The 15023-nt window shown below is 35.4% G+C and overlaps 1 protein-coding gene across 1 annotated transcript in view; it reads right to left on the bottom strand.

The window, feature by feature from the left end:
* Positions 1 to 676: 676 nt before the first annotated feature.
* txlng (taxilin gamma) overlaps positions 677 to 15023 on the bottom strand; it is a 23064-nt gene continuing 8717 nt past the window's right edge. The window contains exons 6-9 of the mRNA XM_073826074.1: positions 7577 to 7696; positions 7077 to 7244; positions 5640 to 5735; positions 677 to 5011 (exon numbers count right to left, since the gene is read on the bottom strand). Coding sequence (XP_073682175.1) covers positions 4706 to 5011; positions 5640 to 5735; positions 7077 to 7244; positions 7577 to 7696 — 690 coding nt within the window. The 3' untranslated portion in view covers positions 677 to 4705. The remainder of the gene's footprint in view (positions 5012 to 5639; positions 5736 to 7076; positions 7245 to 7576; positions 7697 to 15023) is intronic.

Raw genomic sequence — 15023 nt, forward strand, 5'->3', positions numbered from 1 at the left:
CTGCCTCTGGCGGTCTTCCACTTAGTCATAGAACCACAGTTACATTCGTAACCAGCGTTTTACCATGGAATTTGTAGTAAAACCAAAGTAACCACAAAATTTACTATGGTTTTACCATAATTTTGCAGTTACTGTGATTTTGCTGCAGTAAAACCATAGTAACTGCAAAATGATCCATGGTTTTACTACAAGAACTATGGTTTAACTGCTTTTGTAGTAAAACCATGGTTTCACTATAGAATTTGCAGTAAAATAAAATATAAATCACATCTACAGCTTAACTGTGTATTCTAGTAAAACCATAAAACATCAAATTAAATATGTTTGTACTATAATACGTGTGTTGGCACTTTCATACTCTAGAAGAGATAATTAAGCAAGATTTTGTAAAGAAAATCAAAAAAGGCTTTTATTGGCACTGTATATACCATCAACTGAGCTTATAAGCTCAGCAATAAGATTGTTTATACCCCTCTTTCTGGGAAGCTCATGCATTTAATTTATTAAAACTGTAATAATGATCTACAGTTATCTACAACAGCATCCACACAGCTGACATGTTATGCTTGCCTGTTTAGTCACATTGTGTGCAAGTCAAAACATTATCACAACGATTTCAGCCCTCAAGAACTACTTCTGTGTGAAGACGCAGTGAAACAAGGTACGACACAGTAAGAAAAATTCTACAAAATGGTTTATTGAAAAGCAAGACAGAACTACAAGAGCGTTGTACAATCTCGGACTGAGCTGGGGGAAGAAAGAAAAGCTCTCTTGAGCATCTTTCACAGTACGTCTTACCTGAAGAGGTAGATTTCTTGCATAACCTGAGAATCAAACCGGGGCATTGACCAAAAATAAAAAGTACCAACAACTCCACAAATTTAGAAAGAACATGACCCCAATAACAGATGGATAAATGCTTCTGCAGACAGGTGAAACTGTTACGAAAAGCTGAGGTGTAAAAAACAACATCGTTATCCAAAATACACTTTTTTTTTTAGGGAACCAAAAAGGGAAGCTGGTGAAGATCTATTTTTCCATTCTGTTGAGTTTTACAGTTTGGCAAATTGAAACACATTCAGCCCATGTTTCTACTAAACTGCACAGGCTTGTCCTTCTACACTTATTTCACTCGCCATCCATCCATTACAAAACATGATCAATGTGATTCGTTCAGTAAAAGTAGATGATCATGTTCAGTGCACGTTGAATGAAAACGCTGGATGCGTTCAGCATTGAGGAATGTACTGGCCAGCGTCAGAGGTTCAGATTAGGACGTGAACAGAGCCAGATGTTGTAATGGACCTGAGGCGGCAAGTGTTTCTAGACCCTGTGTGTCCACAGTGAGATCGGGACAAGATCGTTTGTTTAGACATGGAATTGGCGACTTCTACATTCATCAGTTCAGTTCTCGACATAGCTTCACATTAGCAGTATTGAGAATGTTTGCAGCTCTTCAGAACATTTTAGCATTGAATTAGACATTTGATTAGGTCCAAAAAAGAAAATCACATTCACCATATCCAGTATCAAATACGTCAAGGACCCTTTTTAAACTACAGAAGTTTTAGTTTTAGTCTCCAGTTAAAGAGTGAAAATAATGCAAAAAAAAAAAAAAAAGTCATTTAGTCACCTTAATGTTGCTCCAAACATATGACATAAAAGAAGGCTTTTTTAAATATGCCTTTTTTGTCCATATTACACTGTAAAAAACTATTTGCTGAGTCAACTTAAAATAATTTGTTACCCTGCTGCCTTCAAATTAAGTTCAATCAACTCAAAAAACGTTTAGTCAACTAATCAAGTTTTACATAGTGACAACTTGGATACTTGAGTTGATTCAACTAAAATTTTAAAGCAAACACAGCTAAAGTTTAACAAGCCAATTTTTTGTTTAGTCAACTCGAACATTTAAGCTGCCACTAAATATATTTTAGTTGATTGAACTTAAAATTTTAAGGCAGCAGGGTAAAACTTTGTTTTTTTTTTAAGTTGACTCAACAAATTGTTTTTTTATTTTTAACAAATGTATGAAAGTCAATGGGGCCAAATGTGGTTTTGAACCACACTAGCTTTTATTTAACAGTAGAAATAATTTTGGAGATTTTGTGCTCCACAGAAGAAAAAAAGACATGTAGGTTTGGACTGACATGAAGGGGTATAAAGAGGTGTGAGATTTTTGGGTGAAATATCATTAAAGGAAAATGCACACACAAACAAATCAGATTAAAACAAGAGCTGTCATCAGGACTAATTAACAGCAGCATCAGGGTAATCCAAGAAAAAAAAAATTCAAACGTAGATTCTCACCTAATATGACCCTTTTATGTCCTTATTCAAAAAAATATTAAGAGTTTTAGTAAATTAGATAGAAAAAACAAAGCTTCTTTTTAATTAATGACATTGTAAATTACATGATTTTGATGATAAAGCAGACTGATTTTACAGTTTGATCAGATTCAGTTACATAATCCAATGGTTGACTGGTTTGTGGTTGTTAAAAATACCCCGATCCAACAAAAACCACTACCCTGTTTCTTAAATCAAAGTATGGCGAAGTTAAAGGATTAGTTCACTTCGAGAATAAAAAATTCCTGATAATTTACTCACCCTCATGTTATCCAAGATGTTTATGTCTTTCTTTATTTAGTCAAAAAGAAAATTTGAGGAAAACATTCCAGGATTTTTCTCCATATAGTGGACTTCAATGGGGATCAACAGGTTGAAGGTCCAAATTGCAGTTTCAATGCAGCTTCAGAGGGATCTACACAATCCCAGTTGAAGAATAAGTGTCTAATCTAGCAAAACTTTCTATACTTTTTAACCACAAATGCTCATCTTACATCAGCTAGATCTTCACACATTAAGTAATGGGTTCAAAAGGGTAGAGTATGGTGAAAAACTCCATCTCATTTTCTTTTCCAACTTCAAAATTGTCAAACATCGTTGTTCTACCTTTTTTGTTAAGGCCGTTTGACTTTCTTTGCACTTTCGTCACTCGTGACCTTTCCGGCGTAATTACGTAATGCGTGAAAGTTGATATCATTTGTGGTTAAAGAGTATAGAGAATAGTGAAAATAAATATTTTTTTTTAGAAAATTACTCATCGTTTTGCTAGATAAGACCCTTATTCCTCAGCTGGGATTGTGTAGAGCCCTTTGAAGCTACACTGAAACTACAATTTGGCCCTTCAACCCGTTGATCCTCATTGAAGTCCACTATATGGAGAAAAATTCTGGAATGTATTCCTCAAAAACCTTACAGGAGCAGTTCACTTTCAGAACAGAAATTTACAGATAATGTACTCACCCCCCTTGTCATCCAAGATGTTCATGTCTTTCTTTCTTCAGTCGTAAGGAAATTATGTTTTTTGAAGAAAACATTTCAGGATTTCTCTTCATATAGTGGACTTCTATGGTGCCCCTGAGTTTGAACTTCCAAAATGCAGTTTAAATGGCTCTAAACATTATTTTCTAAAAAAAAAAAAAAAAAAAAAAAAAAAATTACATTTATATACTTTTTAACCTCAAATGCTAGTCTTGTCTAGCTCTGTATGTACTCTGTGTTGAGATAAAAAGTTTATAAATTATAAATGTTTTGAGAAAATAATCAATCGTTTCGCTAGATAAGACTCTTCTTCTTCGGCTGGGATCATTTAGAGTCATTTGAAGCGGCATTTGAAACTCGGGGGCACCATAGAAGTCCATTATATGGAGAGAACATAATTTCTTTACGACTGAAGAAAGAAAGACAAAAGCATCTCGAATGACAAGGAGCTGTATATTTTGGTTCTGAAAGTGAACTACTACTTTAATTTCTTTTCAACTGAAGAAAGACATGAAAATCTTGGATAACATGGGGGTGAGTAAATGATCAAAAAATGTTTATTCTGGAAGTGAACGAATCCTTTAAAATGAATTTTCATGAAACATAAATGCATTTTCTCTGCTGGTAAAGATGCGTTCTCTTCGTCACGCAACAAAAAAAGTCCCTCCAGTAGGAAGTTGTTAAACTTCAGTGGAGTGAGGCTGTTTGACCCTGTCTTAGTAATTCACATCATTGTTGGAGTTGTAGCAGCCTTTTAAGTCAAACTAGCCCTTAATCAGATTCTCATTTGAAAAACTCTTAGTATCCACGTATCTTCTTTTAAAGTCCATTTTAATCGAAGCAACAGAAGTCTGGCTTGGCTCGGACTCAAAGTGCGAATGAGTAGTTGAGCGTTTAATGTATCTCCTCTGTTATAATGCCCTGTTTCTCAAGTCTCAAGGTCATCTGGTCATCTAGAGCTGGACTGGCTTGTCGACTATTTACGGTTATTGTAAAATAGCAGTGTTAAACATCATATGCATCCAAAATGATTTATTCAGATTCTAGAGGTCAGAGCGAAGAGCTACATTTTATTAAAGAGAAACGAAAACTGCAAGCACAGCTCAGCTGAGCAGAGAATGGGGAAAAAACATAACGAAAACAAAGCTGCATGGCGGCCCGTCTTGGACCACATGACCATTTCCTACGAAAATACAATGTGATAGAAAACAGGGAGTAAAAAGTGCTTTCCACAAAGCGGATTACCAACGTATAGAGCAAGTTAGCGCCTTCACTAATGTCCTGCTTTTTCCTCACAAATTTTTATGATAATTGTTAGACAAAAATATATACCTCCACAAAAAAAAAAAAAGAAAGAAAGAAAGAAAGAAGGCCAGGCTCAGTCGTCAATGAGTTGTCTGGAAGATGTGGTGACCGCTTCCTCAGGCTGAATCCCGAGCTTCTCTGTTTCAGGCACCAAAACCTCCATCTCTCCCTCTACTTCTCTCTCCATCTCTGGGTTGAGCCCCTCCGGCTGAGGGTCAGGAGGCCCTGTACCTTCTTCCTCGGGATCTTTGGCTGGGCCCTGAAGGTCCTGGAGTTTCTGGTTCAGGTCATTGCGTTCTCTCTGCAGGGCCCTGCAGAGCTTCTCCAGACGCTCCAGTTTCCCTTGGAGGGCCTTGTAATTCTTGTCTCGCACAGTTTTCTAAGAGACAAAAAAAAAAAAAAGATTTGGAAATATTCCACATCTGAAGTCAAATAATATATGCATTCAGCAATAAATTATTTTATTTTTAAAGTTTAAAGGTGCCATAGAATGCATTGATACAATATATTTAAATTGATCTCTGATATCTAAAGGTATATGGCATAGGAAAGGGCAAATTTTTCCAGAAACAGTTTTACAGGTCCATTTACAACCCTAGGATTTGTCTTAGAGTGAAATGGTCTGTTATTACCTTATTTGGAAAGTTCATGAATAATAATGATGAGCTCTGCTCTGATTGGCTGTTTCACAGAGCGGCTTATTTCAGTAGCTCGCACATGGAGGAAAATATATATTTAATCACGGAGCCAGAGCCGCTATTAATATGCAGGTTACTGAAACTTCCGTTTTCCATTCCAGTTTTGCTAAATATTCCTTAAATATTCCTAAATATACCACCTCATGCAAGCGTAAAAAACTTTTTTGGGATATATGAGAGTTTTTCTGCAATTGTAATTGTGTTGTAAATGCACATTGCTCTACAACATAAATGACTTACAGCTGTACCTTGAAGTTAGAAAATGCTGCATACTTGAAAAAAACACAACAGCTCTATTACTCCTCTCACCTCTTCTGCCATCTGCAGTAGAGTATGGTTGTTGGTCTCCCATTTGGTCCTCCAGAGCGTGGTCTCCTTCTCAAGCTTCTTGATCTTCTTTGTCATCTGATTGTGTCAGAAAACAAAAATGGATTATGCGAAACAAGCCTTTCCATACAGAGAACTAAAAGACCCTATTCATTTGACCTTAATTGTCATTCAAACGATCAGAATTGATCATTTGATTGCCCCCCAAAAAATTATTATATTTGAAATAATGTGGAGGTAAAAATGTAGAGATACAACAATATTAAAATCCTTACTGATAAGAATAATTTTACTAATAAAATAGCTAATATTAAAATGTTACACTATTTTAAAACATATAGTAAATAACAAGAAAAAAGAATAATAAAGACTCAAATCACTTCTGAAAGTGAATTTAGGCATTAACAATGTATAGTATGAAGAATACATGTAAATTAATATTTGCTAAAAATAATATAATATAATTAACAGTGTAATCATTTGTGTTTTTACAGTTTAATTTTAAGTGGATAAAGTGGTTAGATGCAGGGTTTCCACTCTAAGCCAAATGTCAAATTCCCCAACTTTTCCCTGACTTTCACTGACTAAAAAGCTGAATTCCATATAATCCTATAATGAACGGATCCATCCAGTTGCAAGCTTTATTTACTTGTTCACAGACATTTTTAGTACTATTTTTTTTGCTTTTACCCATTAAATGCACTTTGGTATTTTTCTGTACTATTTCTACAGAAATTAATTTACGGTTTTTATGCTTTCATAACCATAACAATAGGCATAATGTGTGAGCGGTATATAAAAATTACATTTTGATAAATAGAAACAAAAAATTTAAACCAACAAACAAAAAAAAAAAAAATTCCCTGACATTCCCGTGATATTCCATCACCTGTGGGAACCCTGTAGATGACTGAAATTACCGTTTACAACACTGATAATAAGTAAATGTGTCTTGAGCAGAAAATTAGCATATTAGAAGGATTTCTGAAGGATCATGTGACACTAAAGACTGGAGTAATGATGCTAAAAATGCAGTTTAGTCACAGGAAAAAAAATTGATTTTAAAATATATTCAAATAGAAAACTGTTATTTCAAATTGTAATAATATATCTGAATATTACTGCCCTACAAAGCAAAAAAGCAGTAACTGCATTTTTGGTCAAAAATGAGTTATTATCATTTTCATGACATTCAAGGCATCCTTTGTTATGTGACAAAATATCTTATCTCGGTTTTAACATTGGATAACAGGCTGGATGACAGGATAACTTTAAAGTCATTTTTCTCAGTTCTGCACTCGGCGTAGTTACTGCCTTTTTGCTTTGCAGGGCAGATTACTACTATATATACTTTTTTCAAAGACATGCAGACTTGGTGAGCATGAGAAACCTCTGTTGAATACAGTTCCCCACACTCACTTTCTCCATCTCTTGTCGGAAGGTGGTGAAAACCTCGTTGCTCTTGGCGAGGGTGGTCTGAAACTCCTCAAACTTGTCCATGTACAGAGTGAGCTGCTGCTTTAACTGATGCTCCTGCTCCTTCATCAGCTCACACTTATGTCTGGACTCAGTGGCATCCTTCAGAAGCTGAACAGACAAAACAGATCAACTTTTAGGTGGCATAATTTGCATCATTACATTCCTGCAGCTCCAGGAGTGTTTAGTCACATGACATTTACAGCTCAGGTAATTGGCTCAAATCAACCTGGAAGCAGATCTAAGTGCCAATGACCAAAGATAGCTCAAATCTCATATTTCAGAAGGTCTCACACCAGCAGGTAACTGCCATTGTGATAAATGGGAATGCTAATACACAGCTAAAATTCAGGTATTACAGATCTCCTTGGTTGCAGGTGCCAATCCTTTAGGATTAGTAACCGGCTCAGAAACAGGATTAGGATTATGACAAGGATACTCACAAACTCTCGTTCTCTTTGCTGTTTCTCCTCCACCTCTCGCATCAGCTCAGCTGTCCTCTGGAGTTTAGCGTCCACCAGCTGCTGTTGCAGTTCCTTGTGTTTGAACACCTTGTCGATGTGCTGGGTAAAGATAAATGTCACATTCACAGTATTCTTTAAAAGAGCAATTGTTGGAAAACTTTATCAACCTTATTTTTGAAGAGATAGTTCACTCAAAAATAAAAATTCTGTCATTAATTACTCACTGTCATTTCGTTTCAAATCTGTAAGACCTTCATTTATCTTTAGAACACAAATAATATTTTTTATGAAATCTGAGAGCTTTCTGACCCTGACAGACAGCAATGCAGCTACCATGTTCCTGGCCCAGAAAGGTCGTAAGGACATAAAATTACAGTTGATATTACATGGACTATTTTAATGATGTCCTTACTGCCTTTCTGGGCCTTGAACGTGGTAGTTGCGTTGCTGTTTATTGATGGCTCAGAAATTGGATTGGCTTTCATCTAAACACATCTTTACATCTTAGTTTGTGTTCTGAAATTGAACAAAGGACTTACGGATTTGGAACGACACAAGGGTGAGCAATTATTTTTGGGTAAACTTTCCCTTTAACTTACATTTAGACATTTAGCAGATGCTTTTATCCAAAGCGACTTACAAAAGCGGACAATGGAAGCAATCAAAAACAACAAAAGAGCAATAACATGCAAGTGCTATGACAAGTTTTTTTAAATTATATAATAAATAAAAAGAAAATAGATATCATAAAAAAAGAAAAAGCAAGCTAGTGTTAGAGGCCTAAAAATAGATAGAAGCTAGTGTTAGTTAGTTTTTTTTTAAGAATACAAGCAGTAAGCAAATTAATATAGAACAGGTCTAAAATAAAGGTCTAAAAAGGTCAAATAAAGATGGAAGAAATGTGTTTTTAGCCGATTCTTGAACATGGCTAAGGACTCAGCTGTTCGGATTGATTCCACCAGAAGAGTACATTTAATGTGGAAGTCCGTGAAAGTGATTTTGGGCCTCTTTGGGATGGCACAATAATGCGCCGTTCACTTGCAGAACGCAAACTTCTAGAGGGCACATACAGTTGCAATCAAAATTATTCAACCCCCTTGACCTGCAAGACCTTGCTGCAGAGAACAACATTTTGTGTAAACAATTCAAAAGCATCAGTAAACTATTAAAAAAAGTTTATTAATACACATTTGAGTAATTCTGAGAACGTAATAATGAAAAAAATCGAATTGGCTCTAAACATTCATGTTCAAAATGATTCAACCCCTGAAAGTAAATTTGGTGTAGAATCTTTTATTCCTTTAAAACCACCAATAAACACTGCCTGGAAGTGCTTAGATGCTTCTGTCACCTTTTTGCTGCAATTTTGGGCCATTCCTCCCCTGAAAAAGCTTTCAGATCACTCATAATCTTTGGTTTTTACTTCGCCACTGCTTGCATCAAATTCAACCATGTATTTTCAATGAGAATTACATTTGGAAACTGAACAAGCCACTTAAAAACATTCTATGACTGATCCCTGAACCAAGCGCAAGTAGATTTGAACGTATACTTTGGGATGATTGTCCTGCAGGAAAGTCCATTGATTATTAGCTTCAGACATTGCACAGAAGGCATCACAATGTTTGCCAAAATGGTCTGATACTCTAATAAATCCATGATATCCTTTGTATGGTCATGTTTTCCACTTCCTGCTACAGTAAAACAACCCCATAACAGGACTGGCCCACCTCCATGTTTGATGATGGAGATAGTGTTCTTCGGCTTATAAGCTTTGTCTTTTTTGGACCAGACGTACCTCTGATCCATACATCCAAAAAGTTCCAGTTTGGACACATCACTCCATTAAACATTCTTCCCGAACTCCACAGGTCTATCCAAATGAATTTTGGCATGTTCAAGGCAGCCTTTTTGTTCTTCTTGGTCAACAGTGGTATTCAGCAAGATTCCTCAGCATGAAGACCATACTTGTCTAGTGTTCTTCTTTTACATGGCAATGAAATATTTTTCCTCCTATTGTCTGGTCGTCTTGCAAGTCTTTGGCTGTACACTGCAAGTTTTTCTCAGTTGACCTGATCAAAAATTTTATGATATTGTGCTTTTTTTGTTCAACAGCCTCAAAGGTTTTCTGGTTCAACACACTTTAATCTAAGGAATACGGCTACCAGCTGTGTCTCTAGGAACTTGTAATGTCTTAGAAATATTCATGTAGATTTAGACTTTGTAATATAGCAAACTATTTCTTCTCTATTGATTTTGCGTGAGCTCTGTTGACTTTACCATATTTGCTACTCATCTTCAGCACATGAATGGGCCAAGAGTATACTATGTGTAACACCCCAAGCTAATTCCATTTTTAATAAGTTTGTAAAGGCTTAATTATGTTTTATTTTACAATTTTGTTCCTGACCATAAAATTAACTGTCTTAAAACAACAATGTTGAATAGGGGTTGAATAATTCTGACACAGCTGTGTTATTAAAAAATCCTACAACTCAAAAACATTACATTATACATTGACATTATCACTTTTAATATGCCAGAAAGCTGTTGTAGATGCAATTTAGTCCTGGATCTTCAGAAAAAGCAAAAATCATTTGTAAAGTACTGCGGTCTCTGGGGGGGGGGGGGGGGTTGATAGATGTAAAGGTTTGATAGAACTGGCTGGAAGACCTGTCAAAGGTGCATTGCAGTCCAGCCTGGACAGAACAAGAGCTTGAACAATGAGTTATGAAGCATATTCCAAAAGAAAGGACTTGATCTTCCTGATGCTGAATAAAGCAAATCTGCAGGACCGGGCAGTTTTAGCAATGCGGTCTGAGAAAGTCAGCTGATCATCAATTACAACTCCAAGGTTTCTGGCTGTTTTTGAAGGAGTTATTGTTGATGTGCCTAAGTGAAAATTGTGATGAAGCGATGAGTTTGCTGGAACCACAAGCAGTTCTGTCTTGGTAAGGTTAAGTTGAAGATGATGGTCCTTCATCCAGCAAGAAATGTCTGTTAGTAGGGCTGGGCGATATGGCTGAAAACTATATCACGATATCAGTGTTTCATATCGGTCGATATCGATAATTATTGATATTTTTATGACCCATTTAAAATAAGGACCAGGAGAAAAATATATTACACTCAAGCATTTTTATTTTAAACTTAACCTGCCTCTGATCATAATCCCCTCAGTTATTAAGACAGAAATGTCAACAACCATGGAAAACTCAAATAATTAAAATGTAAACATAAGTCTAAAGTCACAATATACACTTAATTATCTCTTAATCCTCAATTCAAACCCCATTCATTGTCGATAAAGTGAATGGTTTAGGTAATGTGTGGCCCAGAAGTACGGCTTGACCACAGGTCAGAGGTTGTTGCAAAGTACTTGGCTGATAATATTTATTTCTTCACAGATTGCTGGTTGCCAGTAGCCAACATTACTTCTTTCCCGGTACTTTAGCCTATACTTTGTGTAATAACAAAAATATTTATTCAAGTGAAAAAATAAGTCCAAAACTTTCAACATTTTGAACAATAGGGCCTTACAATCTTTTTTTTTTTTTCAGAAATTCTTGTTTTAATTTTTCTGATAATCAAATGAAAGCAAAATCACAGATTTATTTTTAAAAATAAAAATAAACAGAGATTTACTGTTAAAATTAATACATAGAAGAAAAATTATATTCAATTAAAAAAAGGTTTAATAATAATAGTATTTTTTCAACAATTAAGTGGTGACTCTTTATTTTATTTTTTATCATATATATTGTTTTATGTAAATTATTTAAATGTGAACATATAAACACCTACATTATACTGTACAGTAATACAAGACTAATATGGTTCTGTCACATTTTAAACCGTACTTTTATTTTGACAGGTTGCCTTGAAGTTTCAGTGTGTAATACAGTATGAATGATGCTAGTTTCACTAATGAAACGGTAAAATTGATAAAAAGTGACACTAACAGCAGCTTTGGAGATTTTTGTCTGTTCATGTGAGATGCAAAGGCCAAAAATTAGCGGGAGCGTCACGTGTGCAGTATGCGTGTAGTGAAAATAAAACGCGTCTCCTCCATTCATACATATAGAGTATAGAGATATAGAGGCAAACGGGAACATGCAGGATTCATATTGAAACGGTCTTTTTGCATTTCAGTTTTCACAGACACTAGTCCAAATCGCGATCTGAATTAATTAACAGACCAACTTTTGATTTATTGGTCCAAAAATCGACGAATTCCGCGGCATTCCGCCCTATAGTAAAGTCCGTTTTTATGAATGGAGTCCGCGATCCCGTCTGTGAGGAGACATTGTAAACGCGCGATCATGTAGAGACAGAAATCAAATGCCGTCTTGTAAATAAGATAAGTAACATAAGGCTATTTAGTTTGTTTAATACAACAACATGGACCCGTTCTGTAGGAAAGATAACCTTAACTTCTATTGTGGTCTGGCGCTATGAACTGAACGTTAAAGGGGGGCTGGGCGGGCCGACGAAGAATACAAAATATCGAAAGCTTTATCGAACACATTTTATATTGATATCGATCTCTTGTCTATCGCGATATATATCGTTATCGTTTTATCGCCCAGCCCTATCTGTTAGACAAGCTGACATTAGAGCAGCTATCGTCAGATCATCAGGATTGAATGAGTAGAGTAGAGTGTCATCAGCATAGCAGTGTTATGAAAAGCCATGTTTCTGAATGACAGAACCTAGTGATGCCATGTAGACAGAGAAAAGAAGTGGTCCAAGAACTGAGCCCTGAGGTACTCCAGTCGCTAGATGTTGCGACTTGGATACCTCACCTCTCCAAGAAACCTTGAAAGACATATCTGAGAGGTAAGACTCAAACTACTGGTGTGCAGTTCCTGATAAGCCCTTAGCCAATAGCGTGGACAGCAGGCTTGTGCACAATTCAGAATTTCACAATTGGCCGCCATTCAATTCATGAGTTGGAATTTGAATTGAATTGACTCTGCCCCACAGGAAGTTGAATTTGAATTGGAGTTGGAATGACAGGAAGTGGAATTAAATTCATGGCAATTCAAAGACATTCCACACAGTCAAACAACAGAAAGAATGTGTTGAATCTCACATACAATTACATTAATTTTGTAATTTAATAGCATAATTTCATTACACATAACTAGTCACTCCTCAATCCTGCATACACTTTGTTCCAACAAAATTACAATTCCAATAAATCAAACTTAATTATGTGTTCTGTGACTAGAGCTTTTAACATTCATTGCTGGGGGAAAACATTTCATGTTAATGTAATCTGTACAAGTAGTTCAAACTAATATCATTTATAGAATATGTAATGAAATCATATCTGACATATACTGTAAAGCTTCATTGTTAAACACTTCACTTGTATGAATTTCTTTGAATTTGTATTGAATTGCAATTCTGCTTCCTTTAATTCAAATTCTAATTGTAATTCTAGATCCTGTTTTTGACATCAATTTAAATTCAATTCAAATTCAAGAATTGAATTGGAATTTAGGAGTATGGAAGTAAAATACTGACAAATGTTTTTGAAGCAAAACAGGGTGCTGTATAGCACTAACTGAAATAAAATGCATGGTATTAACAGTGCTTGCATTTTAAGGTTGTGCAAATCAACATGGGTGGATATTTAGGCTGTGAATTTTTCAAGTGGAAACATAAAATTTCATTTGTAAAATTTTCAATGTTAATAATACAGATTATTTTAAAATACAACTTTCACAATTGCATTGTTTACAATTTCAATATTAAATATTCATATTATTTTAAAATACAAATTTAACAATTGCAGTGTTCAAAATTTCAATACTAAATAATTTCAATACAACCTTTGATACTTGACAGGACATTTCGGTGCGTATTATTTCGCTTCCAAAAATTCAGCGATTCAAATTCGCCAAGCAATTCGATGCTACACATCCGGGTATGGCAGGAAGAGCAATTGAGCATCGATACAAAATCGACGCCTGTTGCTTTCCGCTTCACCAGCAGGTGGTGAAAGCGAGTCTTGCTGAGACCATTGCGCTCCGTGTACGTTTTATTCATTTATGAAATAAGCAGAAATTATATATATATATATATATATATATATATATATATATATATATATATATATTTATTTATTAACTAACTCTGTTCACACAAATATTTATTTGTTTAGTTAAATATTTAATTTTATGGTATGGTTTTTAATCTGAGTAGCCTGCTGTACCCAGACAGCTCAAAGGAGAACAGATCAATGTTCAGTCAAGTGTTTCTTTTAGACATTATGCTCAGTTTGGGATAAGCGATGGTAAGTGCAAATACTGTAATGCAAATAGGCTGAATACCGAGGGTGGAGTATTTAATTTTTACTGTACTATCATAGCCACGGGAACGTTTCATTTTGCCAGCTTTGCCACTTATTATAAATGTGGACAGTGTATAAGCTTAAGTAAAATGTTGATATCAGTTATATAATAAGTAATATAGGCTTAAGTCGGTGTTTCACGGTGGTCGGCCATCCACCAACGTAGGCTACTTGCCCACGTCCCACCTTTCGTTTTTTTATAAAAATTGTATAATAAAATAATTTTTATAGAAATAATGTCAATGTAGTTAAGCGGAACAACAGACAATCGTCCGCTTCAGGACGATACAGCAGGTGCAACAGCGCACGAGACGAGTGATCCTGCGAGATGATTGACACAACAATTAAGATAGATAGATAGATAGATAGATAGATAGATAGATTAAACTTAAACTTTCTTTTTTAACTCTAGCCTAATATTTTATTTCCCTGGGCCCACCCAGTTGGTGAGCAATCGGTGGATGGCCGAAAGTCCGTGAAACACCGACTCTGCACAAGCCTATCTAGCTATTGATCAACATTTTAGCATCTAGGCTGTGCAGATTTAACCTAAATTTCAGCAAAATAAAACGTTTCTGTGGCTATATTGGTATATGTATATTACCTGCAGGCACCTATATTTTCTTCTTAATTAACAAAAGTTCACTTTGCGCTCTTGGTTTCTGCCTCCTCTATGGTCCTGTCAATCATCTCGCTGGATCGCTCGTCTGGCCAGCTGTTGCTCGTGCTGTATGTAACACCGTGAAAAGCGACTTTTTAAAGTGTTATTTTTATCTAGCTGATGTCAACATTTTACTTGAGCATCTATGCACACTTATAATAACTTAAATCCTGGCGAAATGAAACGTTCTTGTGGCTATGATATACAGTACCTACAATAAAAACATAATTTTCCACCCTGGGTAACCTTCAGTCGATTTGCATTACAGTATTTGCACTTACCATCGCTTGTCCAAAACTGAGTATAATGTCTAAAAGATACTCAGATTAAAAAAAAAAAAAAAAAAAAAAACATACAGCAAAATAAAACATGCTGGGTGCAGATTAATATTTATGAAATAAATA

The sequence above is a fragment of the Garra rufa genome, chromosome 20, assembly GCF_049309525.1.
Source record: "Garra rufa chromosome 20, GarRuf1.0, whole genome shotgun sequence".
Lineage (NCBI taxonomy): Eukaryota > Metazoa > Chordata > Actinopteri > Cypriniformes > Cyprinidae > Garra > Garra rufa.